This window comes from Eulemur rufifrons, chromosome 23, assembly GCF_041146395.1.
Source record: "Eulemur rufifrons isolate Redbay chromosome 23, OSU_ERuf_1, whole genome shotgun sequence".
Classification (NCBI taxonomy): domain Eukaryota; kingdom Metazoa; phylum Chordata; class Mammalia; order Primates; family Lemuridae; genus Eulemur; species Eulemur rufifrons.
This window is the reverse complement of record NC_091005.1, coordinates 4,182,268-4,195,225: the sequence shown is the minus strand read 5'-3', so window position 1 is coordinate 4,195,225 and position 12,958 is coordinate 4,182,268. Positions and strand designations below refer to the sequence as shown.

The 12,958-nt window shown below is 39.2% G+C and overlaps 1 protein-coding gene across 1 annotated transcript in view; it reads right to left on the bottom strand.

The window, feature by feature from the left end:
• Positions 1–12,958, bottom strand: part of RSPRY1 (ring finger and SPRY domain containing 1) — a 38,424-nt gene that overhangs the window by 12,813 nt on the left and 12,653 nt on the right. Inside the window, exons 3-10 of the mRNA XM_069497761.1 lie at positions 9,698–9,750; positions 8,283–8,395; positions 6,768–6,894; positions 6,014–6,072; positions 4,110–4,176; positions 3,258–3,389; positions 2,035–2,150; positions 941–1,084 (exon numbers count right to left, since the gene is read on the bottom strand). Of these exons, the coding sequence (XP_069353862.1) occupies positions 941–1,084; positions 2,035–2,150; positions 3,258–3,389; positions 4,110–4,176; positions 6,014–6,072; positions 6,768–6,894; positions 8,283–8,395; positions 9,698–9,750 (811 nt within the window). The remainder of the gene's footprint in view (positions 1–940; positions 1,085–2,034; positions 2,151–3,257; positions 3,390–4,109; positions 4,177–6,013; positions 6,073–6,767; positions 6,895–8,282; positions 8,396–9,697; positions 9,751–12,958) is intronic.

The window sequence follows — 12,958 nt, the reverse complement described above, 5'->3', positions numbered from 1 at the left end:
GGCAAGAATTCTTTCTGTCGTACAATTTCCAGTGTCCTAGGAAGTCCTTGATAGAACACTGGAAAGATATTCCTAGAAGATTCCTAGCCACCAAGAGTTGTTAAGGATCAGACTCATTACATATTCTTTGCTATGCAATGTCTCTGATGCCTGGATGAATTCCACAACAGAGTGGCACTGTGGGACAAAGAGGGAACTCCAATAACCACAGACCAGCTTCTACAGATCTAAGAAGTAGGTGCCTCTGCCTAGCAGAAATGCACTTTAAAAATCCCTTTGAGTCTACACATCTCACAGAGCAACCTAGATGTACTATACCTTCTCTCAGCTCAAAAACATTCCCAATATGATTAACTTCCATTTCCTTTGACTGGGACAGATAAATAGAGAACAAGGTAGCTAGTTTGGTATTTGAAGTGATTATTTTGAACTGCCTGTTTTCTGGTCATGTATATTTTGGCTTAGGAAACATTGCTAAAAACAGGCTGGGCACGGTGACTCACGCCTGTAATCCTAGCACTCTGGGAGGCCGAGGTGGGCGGATCGTTTGAGCTCAGGAGTTCGAGACCAGCCTGAGCAAGAGCGAGACCCCATCTCTACTAAAAATAGAAAGAAATTATATGGACAGCTAAAAATATATATAGAAAAATTAGCCGGGCATGGTGGCGCATGCCTGTAGTCCCAGCTACTTGGGAGGCTGAGGCAGGAGGATCGCTTGAGCCCAGGAGTTTGAGGTTGCTGTGAGCTAGGCTGACGCCACGGCACTCTAGCCCGGGCAACAGAGTGAGACTCTGTCTCAAAAAAAAAAAAAAAGAAAGAAAGAAAGAAAGAAAAAGAAGCATACTTAAGTATCTTCCACCCCTCCACGGGGGTGGGGGGCGGGGCGTGCGGGAAGCAAACTGCAGCAGCCCCCATGTGCACAGTTCTTCAGGGTACTCACATGATTGAGGAATTTGCTGTCTCGAGTGGCCCAGCCGATCTGCATGACACCAGAAGTGACCACTGTTACTTCATAGTACCACACCCCTGCATCCACACAGAAGGTGCAACGCACGCTTTCAAAAGAGGAGGCATCACAGCGAGCCTGGCAAAACCAAAGAGCGTGACAATAATATCATCAGGGCCTTAAGACCACCAAAGGTAACTGACCACTGGGAAGGCTGAGTGTATTTTTCCTTATTAAAGCTTTTGGTGGACTGTTGTTTCCTCCTCTGTCCATCCTCTGTGACAAAAGTATTAAACTAAATGAAGTACACTCTAGGACTATTTTATAGTCTTATTTCCAGGAGTTCTAGCAGCGTTGATGCTAAGCTTAGAAGACCTCAAAGATGGCTGCAGTAAGAATTAGTAAAGGTCACTGGTTTCATTTTTAAGTATTTTAAGTACTTTGCTTTCATATTAGAACCTTTTAGAATTGTATAAACATTGCTTTAACCTGATGGGGAAGAGGAGGACATAAGACAAGGTACTGAAATACAATCTAAAGCAGAAAACTATATAAGGCGTTTGGCAATACACAGGATCAAAGGAACTGTCTGTAGCCATTCTTCAAACAGTTCTTTAATCCTGACATGTCTAGTGCCTTATGGTGCCTTCCTGTACATAAGTAGCGCTTTCATCAACCGTCCCCATAAAACCAGCAACATTTCTAACATCCAGGGAGAAAGGAAAGCACCAGACCTAAGACAACTGGCTACACAAGGATTAGGAAAAGGAAGGGCTTCTTTTGAAACACTGGTCTTTGTATCTTTAACCGAATAAAATGGTAGAGATTAAAAAAAGATTTATTTAAACCAGTCAATAAAAAGAGTATAATGCTCACAATAGGTGTAGTACCACGTGGGATACAAAAGCGTAGATAATGTCCTCAAACACCCTCTCTCCCACCACGTCTACCTCTAACCAGTCTTCAAGTATGAAATAAACTTCCACCTATTCTGGTAAGACATCGCTTTTGTTCAGAAGCAGGATGTGAAAATGAGAGCAAAATGACTCCTGCCCCCTCCCCCCAGGGTCCGTCTGTGGAAGCTTTACCTCCAAGCCATGAGGCGAGATCTTTAGGTACTCGCTGACGTCGTTGCTATTCAGCATGGCCGTAATACCACTCAAGTCTACTTTCTCATAGGTCAGCCGTCTACCTTCTTTTAAAACTGCAAAAGAGAAAGTGGTCATGTTTCTAAGGCAGGCTGCTACAGAACAACAACAACAACAAAAAGCTAGTACCACCTCTGGCTGCCATCTAGCCAGGGAGTGGAGGTGCTTGTGAATGGCACAATAGGCGGGGGGACCTACATCCTTAGCTTTGCTGCTGTGCTACCGTATGAAGACTAATCAAGCACATGCTAGGAAAGGCAGCACTGCGAGGTTTATGCTTCCACTCTTTATAGCTACTGTTTTTCAGGAAACACAACCCAAATTGCACTCTTTCAGAATTATCTTTAACTGGCACTTCACTGACTGCAGTAAGCTCCTCCCTACAATATTGGGGTAGGAGTTGGGGGTTCCATGTCCAGCTGTGTTTTAACACAGTTGCTAAGTATGGAGGGGGTGGTGAGGCTACAGCATTAATAGTACAGGTTGAGCACCCACAATCTGAAATCTGAAATCCAAAATGCTCCAAAATCTGATACTGGATTTTGAGTGCTGACGTGATGCTCAAAGGAAATGTTCAACCTGGTAATTGCAAATATTCCAAAATCTGAAAAAATTCAAAATCCAAAACATTTCTGGTCCTAAGCATTTTGGATAAAGGATCAACCTGTAGTAGTACCAGCAACCCTTGGAGGAGAAAAAGAGAAAAGTCAGGAACTCTCATGATGTAGGTAAGACATGATTTGGGTTTTGCAGGGCAAAGTTGGGACAGGGAAAGGATAAAAGAAAGGGAATTCCAAGTGAGGGGAATATGTCCAGAGGTAAGAATCATCAGGACCTGTTTACAGGATGGTGAGAGAGAGTTTGTGTCGGAAAGAGCTGGTCAGACAGTACCATATAATTAAGGGCCTCGATGCAGCAGGAAATAGAGTGCGAGTAAAGGTTTTTGAACAGGAGAATACTGGAATTAGAAGCATTCTAAGAATTCTACATAAGTCTTGTCTGAAAGGTCTCTAGGATACTTTTTGCTAGAATACATCCAACCTACCAGTAGGGACCTTATAAGGACTCACACTCACTGTTACAAAAGGAAGATCAATGAGCTTATAAAGAAATGTTTTTGGAAATGGAAACAGACATTTCAATAAAGGACAACTCTCACTTACAGAGATTGTCTAAGCTCCACTGGGCACAGAAACCCACTTGACGTTTCAGATAATCAGGATCATCAGCCCAGGACTCCAATGTGACAAGCCGGTTGCTAATACTGGACTCAGAAATAGTCAATTTATTTTCACCTGTTTGGAAAGATGTAATCCTTAAATTAACAATGAAAGAGTAGGATGATGTGCTGAGTAGATTAGAGGTGGTAAGGAATGAGAAGGGCAATTAGAGAACTGAAAGACTAGAATGGACTTCCATTAAAGGTTCTAGGGATGACATAGCTTTGACTATTTTCTTGAAGTAGCAATTTCATCACTAAATTTTTAGCTACAAAAAATGAGTAATCAGCCAGGCACGGTGGCTCACACCTTTAATCCTAGCACTGTGGGAGGATCGCTTGAGGCCAGGAGTTAGAGACCAGCCTGAGCAAGAGCAAGACCCCATTTCTACAAAAACTAGAAAAATTAGCTGGGTGTGGGGTCTCGCACCTATAGTCCCAGCAACTCGAGAGGCTAAGGCAGGAGGATTGCTTGAGCCCAGGAGTTTGAGGCTGCAGTGAGCTATGATGATGCCACTGTACTCTAACCCAGGTGACAGAGCAAGACCTTGTTTCAAAAAAAAAAAAAAAAAAAAAGGTGAGTAATCATGGTTACCAAGTTTTGATTCTTTGGTGAGAAAATCCTTGCCTTTGACCCTGTTATACTTCACTAGCCTTAAAGTGTCTACCCAGGCAAAAACAGAACATATGCCTGTCTGATGGGGTTCAAAGTGTAGCCTCATCTGGTAACCAAGAAAAACAAGATTTTTAACAACCCATACAGAAGATCATTAGTGCAAGGAGTCACTATACCTACTTGTCTGTGCAAACTTTTCCAGTGCGATAAGTGCAAAAAGCATGACTGTGGGGTGGGACTGTAACTTCTGAAAGACAATAAAAGATAAAAAAAAAAAAAATCATTCCCCTGTAGAGGAGGCAAGTTATCAATTTCATCTTCAGCCCAATATGTACAAGATTTTTGGGGAGCAGTAAGGAAAGTTTTACTCATTCAAGTCTCAGTTATTCCTCTGGCTAATAATGTTAGTAATACAGAACCAAGACAGAGTCTCTTAATCTTACATTTTTTTCTTGAAGTCACTGGGTTAATTCATAGATTTGGAAATTCTAAAAGTATTTTGTAAATACACTGTGTTATTTTACTTAGTAACATTTATATTAGGGCTTTGTTATAGAAGAATATTGATTCTTACATTCATTTAAGCAAGCCAAACAGAAACCTAGAATGGTAAGCTAAAAATGACCTTTTATTCAGAACCCTAAAAAGAACCATTCATCACCACCAAGCTCCAAAATTAGTTTTTAACCTGTTCCCTAAAAGGAATTCTACAAATGCTGATGGTAGATGGGAGAGAGCAACAAGTGAGCTCTTTTAGTTACATTTAAGTTGTTCTTATCACATGAGTTCCCATTTAAAGAAAGGTCTGTTTGTTTAACACCCAGTCTTCTCATAGCCATGCTTTCCCACAGCTGTGTCAGGAGCCACCCGAGGAGCTCTAGAACATCACATGAGATTCCCACTCAGTTCCCTGGTGCCCACCTAAGTTCTGAAAGGTCATATAACCACTGTCCTCCCCTGCTGCAAAGCCTGTTCAGCATCCTATTTCTTCCCATATCCATTCTCAATCTCTTCTGCCTGGCTTCTCAGGCCCTGAACCCTCTCCACCTGGCTACTCAGTCTCTGCCCCTCCTATCTCTGAGCACTGTCTTCTCTGGCCAGACAATTTTCTGTCTCTGGGCTTCTGCCTTAGCTGACAAACAAAACAAAACATTTTTTCCTCCTCTGGGCATGATCAAATCCTAACTTATGGCACGGCCCAGGTGAAGTTCCACCTTTGTCAGGAGTCTGTCTTTCATACCTGTCCCAGCTCTCACCACCTACACCACTTATCTCCCTCACCTTCTCTCGAGTCTTATGGCACTTAGTCTGGACAAAGTCATTTTGCCCTTGAGAACATTCTGTCTTAAAATAGGGGTTAACTGTCTTGTCTAAGTAGTTTTGTTCCCTAAACTAACCACTACAATGAATGAAGGTAAAGGATTGTCATCCTACTTCTATATTCCCATAGTGCTCACTTAGAGTAGTGTGTTTTAAGCACATATCAAGCAGGCACTGAAAAATAAGGTCTTTCAGATCAGAGTTTTGAAAAAGGCCAATGCTCATTAGGCTTACAAAAATAACTTTAAGAAATACAGACCACTCAAGACTGCAGTCTAGTGCTATGCGAGATCTGAAGGCATAGCCTCAGCAAACCACAAGCTTTACAGACAATATATTAAATACTCCAGAGACAACAGTTTTAAGAGCAGTAGCAGTGAGGGGGAGAGCGGGAGGATTAGAGATTTATACACACTGGGAATCTGACCTGATGGTCTCCTGGCTCGTAATGCCATGTAATTTTGTTTCCACTGTGGACGTCCCTATTATTACTTGGCAGACTCTAAGGACACACAAAAAAGCCAATCATAGCAACTTTGTTAAGACTAAATTTAAAACCAGACCAACTCAGCTGTTTTTGCTTGTAATAAATTCCTATTCTACTCTCTCTCTCTTTTTGAAACATAGGAGGAAATAAATACTCAGGAAACACCTGCGAATAGAATTTACAACTGATTCCATTCTCTGTGCCAGTGAATTTGCAGGCAATTTGAGAAAAACGTACAATTCTATATAAGAATAACTAGCTTCGATGTCTCACTTACCAGACACTGTAGCAAATATTCCAGTATTCCTGGGCTAAGTAAACCTATACTTGCTGGACCTAGACAAATACAACAAACACTTGATATAATGAGAAGTGCCATATTGTTTTTAATCAGTGATAATAAGCAAATTGTTTTGTTAGAACTCTTTACCTTTACAACGTACTCTCACACACACATTATCGTATTCAAGCCTCCTTCTCTGAGGCAGGGAGTAGTATCGTCCCCACCTCACAGTTGAGCAACTGAGCCCACAAAAGTGACTAACTCCAGGGCACTTTGGGAGCACATGGCAGAGGTCTGAACCAGCACCCATGGGTTCTGATTTCTAATCCATTTTCTCTTCTATGACACATAGTGTAACTAGCAGAGCTATGCACCTGTACTTTGTTGTTAACTTTCCTAAAATGGGTAATATTCATAAACAAATTAAATATATGCTTCTCAGGAATTGCTCCAATCTACTTTTCCTCTTCCCCAACTTTGTATGCCTTTATAATCCAGCTAAATTTTATCAAGTATGCATGTGTATTTATTATATATTATTACATACATGCATATATATATAATCTTTATTTGTTATGCTCAATTTAACTTTTTCCCTTATTCTTAATTTTAAAGGACATAAGTATAACTTTTTTCTTTTGAGACACTTCCTTCTGACACAGCAGGTTTGATCAAAGACCTGCAGTACAAATTTCCCCTTAACGTCAGACAATTTAAGATCTTCCTCTGTGGAGTGACCCAGAGTTACCTGCTAGTTTTTCGGCCAAGCAGCCTAGGACTGCAGATGTGTTCCTGTGTTTGGCAGGATGGCCTGAGTCCTGGCAAGCTACTTCTCCATTTAAATTGAGAATTTCAGTCAATTTCTGGAGTGCATCCTAAAACAAAAATGTACAAGTGGATTTGATATATATGTACTACTCAGGTTGTTTTCTCCAGGTTCATTTTTTGAGACTAAAGCTATAACCAGTTGTTAAATAAACTCAGAATGACAACACAAAAAATTACATAACGTACCCCAATGATACCATTTTTCATGGGAAATATCTGATCAACCTGAAAAGTTTTCCCACATGAATTGCTGGATTCCATTTCATTTGAAATGTACCAATTGTATCAAATATATGCTAATCTTGAATCATTAAACAGATTAAACCCATTCAAATGCCATTATGATTGATAACGTTAGGGGTTAGTGACATTGAAGTAAAAAGTTACTTTTTAAAAAAAGTTTTACCAAGCAAGAACAAATCCTAACAGTTTTTGAGGCAAAGTAAAACAGAAACCTCATACAAGCCTAGGCAAAGGTCAATTCAACAGTGACTAGGCTGGAGTCTTTTCCCTTCTGTCCACAATGTTTTTCTGTATTGGGCCCAAATTGTCTGAGGCTTAAAAAGATAAGTGAAGATGTCAGAATCTAAATTTTAAAAAACAAAAGGATTCCACAGAACATATGGACGAATTCAATGAAAGTTTGATACTTTTGCTCTACATAAGGGATAATCATGGTTACACTGATAATTAACATGTTTGAGTAAGACTCAAAAGTGCTTTCAGCTTTTCTTCTTAATAGAAAATATTTTCAAAAGTTTTGTTATGGCCGGGCGCAGTGGCTCACGCCTGTAATCCTAGCACTCTGGGAGGCCGAGGTGGGCGGATCGTTTGAGCTCAGGAGTTCGAGACCAGCCTGAGCAAGAGCGAGACCCCATCTCTACTAAAAATAGAAAGAAATTATATGGACAGCTAAAAATATATATAGAAAAAATTAGCCGGGCATGGTGGTGCATGCCTGTAGTCCCAGCTACTCGGGAGGCTGAGACAGGAGGATCGCTTGAGCTCAGGAGTTTGAGGTTGCTGTGAGCTAGGCTGACGCCACGGCACTCACTCTAGCCTGGGCAACAGAGTGAGACTCTGTCTCAAAAAAAAAAAAAAAAAAAAGTTTTGTTATGAGGAAATTACCTTGAGAAAGATAAGAAAATCAGCTCCACAACTGAACATTCTTTTCTAGCTTCCAAAGATCACCACTTCAGATATAAATGCTTCTATTTTTAACATTTTTAAAATTTTAAATTAAAGCCTTGTAGTAAGTTATTGATAAAGGACATAACAGATCATTAAAAAACAAATTTACATAATGAAATCAATATTGCGTAGAACAGACCCCAAACATATAAAGAGGAAATGCATTATATCAAATGTTCATTGTGGTAATTTTCCTGTACTTAAGCACAGATGATAGTTTCATAAAAGATAAACATTAACTTACTTTAGTGGGTAATGGACATTCATCTAGTAACAATGTTATAACAGCTGGTCCCAGTGGATCTTCCAGTGGAATAACTCTGATTAAAGACTGAACAACGTCCAACCATCCTTCATCTAAAAGCAAACCAAGAAGATTATACGATGGAGTCACTATTTTAAAAATGTGAAAATATATAACTTTTAGAGTCACACAAGATGACGTCACATTAAAGGAAACACTTTTGGTCTTCATCTGTAGCTTTTATTTATTTAAATTTATTTTGAGACGGGCTCACTCTGTCACCCAGGCTAGAGTGCAGTGGTGTGATCACAGCTCACTGCAACCTTGAACTCTTGGCCACAAGCAATCCATCCTGCCTCAGCCTCCCAAAGTAGGTGGGACTACAGGTACACACCACCACACCCGGCTCATTTTTATTTTTTGTAGAGATGGAGTCTTGCTTTGTTGCCCAGGCTGGTCTCAAACTTGTGGCCTCAAGCAGTCTTCCAGCCTTGGCCTTCCTAAGTGTTGGGATTATAGGAGTGTGCCACCATGCCCAGCTGGCATCCTATAGTTTTTAAGCAGCTAATATTTGGCATGGACATAATCATCAGTTACTAGTCAATATGGTAGAGTAAAAAAATCCTAAGTTATAGGAGTTTGGTGATTTGGGGGCACATTTACTTGGAAAAAAGTTAAGCTATGGTCTTGAGGTCTCAAATTATGGTTATAGTTTTAAGCATCTTATTTACTACATAGGAGTTAACTGAGAAAACTAAGTATACTCAACAGTTGGCCCTATTTCCAGAATAATACTTAGGAAACTGAGGAACAAAAAATTATTCTCCCCATTCTAGAACAGTATGATCAAAGATCTGGTAATGACAAAAAACATTTTTTGGGGGGGCAGGGTGCAGTGGCTCATGCCTGTAATCCTAGCACTCTGGGAGGCCAATACAGGAGGATTGCTCAATGTCACGAGTTCAAGACCAGCCTGAACAAGAGGGAGACTGCATCTCTACTAAAAATAGAAAAACTTAGCTGGGCATGGTGGTGCATGCCTGTAGTCCCAGCTGCTTGGGAGGCTGAGGCAGGAGGATTGCTTGAGCCCAGGAGTTTGAGGTTGCTGTGACCTAGGGTGATGCCATGGCACCCTAGCCTGGGCAACAGAATGAGTCTCTGTCTTAAAAAAAACAAAATTCTTTTTCTTAATTTCAAGTGAGATAAAACCATCACTCAGAGGTGCATCTATGTATTCAGGATATAATATATATTGACTGTTACACTTGTACAGGAAAAGCTCCATACACTAAGGGCTTTTTTCTTTGTTATGTATGCTAAGTATTGCTGGAATCTTTTATCTTACAAAAAAAAAGGCGGCCACATTTTTCATTATTATTAATTCATTAGAAAGTGTTAAAAACTTTAAAAAATACCTGTTTCTGCCATTTCGTGTAATGTAATCATTGAATAGGGAGGTTCCTGATCACTGAAAAAAAACATTTAAGACGTTAAATTTGAGGAAATGACAAATGACAATTCCAAATAAAAATTCAAACCAGAAGTATGTGAGTAGAAAGAGAAATGAGAAAGGAAAACAAATAAGTGTAGGCAAAGAGATGGAAGAGACAGCCTGACCTACAACCCATAAAGACCAGTGCATATACCACGTGTGCTCATTTCCACGGTCACTGCCCATAATGGTCCACAAACACAGTGGGGAGATTGGTACAAGCAAGGACCACTCTGTGGCCTGAGGTGAAAGCACAGGACTAAAACTGGAGACCAGAGCCTCTTAGTTTTATGCCTTGAGGCCAATGCCAAGTGAGACAGGCCAAGAAGGTCAATGTCATCTTCCTCAGACTTACTTCAAAGACATGCCCAGAAGGGAGATGACAATGTCAGCTGAGGACTTAGGGAAGCAAGGGCCTACATAAACATCTTCATTTTAAAGTTTTCTTCTGGGAAATATCACTCCATGCATATACTTTATAAAATGGTATTAGAACAAAACAAAACTTAATTAAGGATCTGTTTAATATTCTAGACATTGCTCTAAAAGTGGCATTGTATACCTTAATTCAGTGGGTTTTCAAACTGTGATCCCAGAAATCTTAAGGAAGTGCTTCAGGGGAAGGTCAATAATGAAATATTTGATAAATATGTCATTGAAACAATGATAATTCTAATTGCTTAAGAACTCACCATTATTTGTTTATTTGTGGGTCTCTGTTTTACTGTGGAAAAAACCCCATGAAAACTATTGTCTTAAGTCATTTAACCCTCAGAATCACCTTGTGATATGAGAATTACTATGTTCATTTCAGGTACTCATCAGGTGCTGGCTGTCTGATATAACCTGTGGCCTTTCATAATAAGGGAAAATAGTTTCTTAAAAATTTTACTTAAAAATTAAAAAAATAACTGACTGATACAAACATTTCTGAGGAGTGCTCTGACAATAATAAAATTAAGCATGCACATACCCAACAATTCTAGAGAAACTTTTACACAGGTCCATAAATTGATGCATATTTGTGCTGTTCATTGCAGTGTTATTTGTAGGAAAAAAATGTGGCAGGAACCTAAGTGACCATCACCAGACGAAAACTAACAAAATATAGTACTTTCAAGCCATACAAAGGAATAATACTCCATAGCAGTCAGAAGCAGTTGTAGATTCACATACAGCAACGTAGATCTCAAAGAATGTAGAGAGAAGTTAAAAACAAAGGAGTTTGTATAACTAAATCAGTTAAGTAAAGTTTTAAAATCATACACAAAACTCTCTAGATAAATATTATTCCTACAAAAGACATAAACAGACATATAGCCAGCAAATTGGAAGAACATACCTTAAATTCACTAGTATGGTTACCTACCGATATTTGGAGATGGGTAGTGAAGAGGAGAATGGGATCAGGGAAGAAAAGAAAAAATAATAAAATATAACAAAGAGTCAGCAACCAATAAGGAATAGGAGCATCTTGATTCTATCCAGAGATAACTTAATGGACACACACACATCCCTACAATCAAAAAAAAAACAAGGTAAACTCCTTTGTGGAACAGAAACGAAGCAGAAATTTCTGGTGGGAAGCAGGAGCTAAAGCCAAAGAGCTAGCGGGCTGTAGATCAGAAACTGGACAGAGGTGACTGGGAGCTCCAAGCTTGTAGGATAATGGAGACCAAAACCTCACCTGTGCAAAGGATGGAACAGGTTCACTAAATGAACCTGGGGTAGAGTTCCTCTCCGAATGAAAGGAGCTGAAAAAAGTTATGAATGATAATCTGAGCTACAAGTGGTATAAAGCTGCAAGTCTCCAGTGAGGAAAAGGAAAGAAAGCTATGCAGCAGGAATTGGGCATCTCATAGTGGGATGGGAACTCAGAGCCATCAGTTCCAATTTTAGGTGAAGAAGAATAGAATGAAGATCCCTGCAAACAGAGACAGAACACTAAGGGGGAGAGAGGTGGGAGAACACACACATACAAGTGGAGACTAAACTTCTAGCAAGAGGAGGCTGCAAATTAAATCCTAAAGCACGTGAAAATAACTAACATTAAGATCATTAACAGTCTCAATCTGAGGATAAAGTCACTGCCAAAAATATGCAAAAATAGCACTTCAAAATGATTTTAAAATAAATGTACTTAAGGGAACTATAAGAGGTTATAGGAAGTTAAAAAAAAGATATGAATCAAGAGGAAATGAAAATAATTAGAAATTCTAGAAATGAAATAGTTATTAAAATAAAAATCTCAATAGATGGTATAACTCCAGATGTACCATAGTTAAAAAGAAAATTAATGAACTGGAAGACAGTATTGAGGAATTCACTCAGATCATAGCAGAAGCATTATTCAGAGATAATGGCCGAGAAATTTCCAGAACTGAAGAACATGACTTTAGATTGAAAGTATGTAGGATTAAAATTAGAAAACAACAAAAAAATAAGAAAAAAAAAACTTTGTCTAGATGAAAAGAAAGCTGGATATAGAGGTGACAGGCTGCAAATAGGCAATTTATTTCAAAACAAGAGTTGTGGAAACTAGAAACCAACACCATGAAACGCTTTCCTACGGCAACTCTCACACTATGGCATTAGGAACAGTGCTCTTCTCTCTGATCAGTGTCATCCTTTCCTAAGTAAACAAGTAGCAAGAAGAGGACAATAATTCAGACCATTTTATAATTGCAATTATCAGCATATATCCATGTAGGTATATTCTTACTAAGCCCACCTGTCCCAATTATCTTTCATGTTTGGTTTTAATGGCCTTATACACTTTATAGGTTAGAAAATTCTTCTCCTGCAATACCTCCTAAAAAACAAGCTATACATCCATGTTTATAAACTGTCTGAATTCTGTTTTGCCATTATCTTCTCCAACAAGTTCCTTCCACATTTGCTCCACACCTTGTTTTTCCATTCTCAGAAGAGTTATATACCTACAATTCAGTAAAAAAGAGGTTTAAGGGGAAAAGTTACCTTGTTATTCAAATGCACAACACTTGCCTCTTGTAAGTGAATCATGTGCTTTATCAACAAGGTCACTTATAATTTGTAACATTTTCCAGAACTTGAAAATAAGGCTCCTACTTTGCTCTTATTCCTTTAATCATTCACTTTCAAAATATGGCAAAATCTATTTTGCACCTGTTTTTCCAATGGGCTTAAATTAACATTGTTTGTG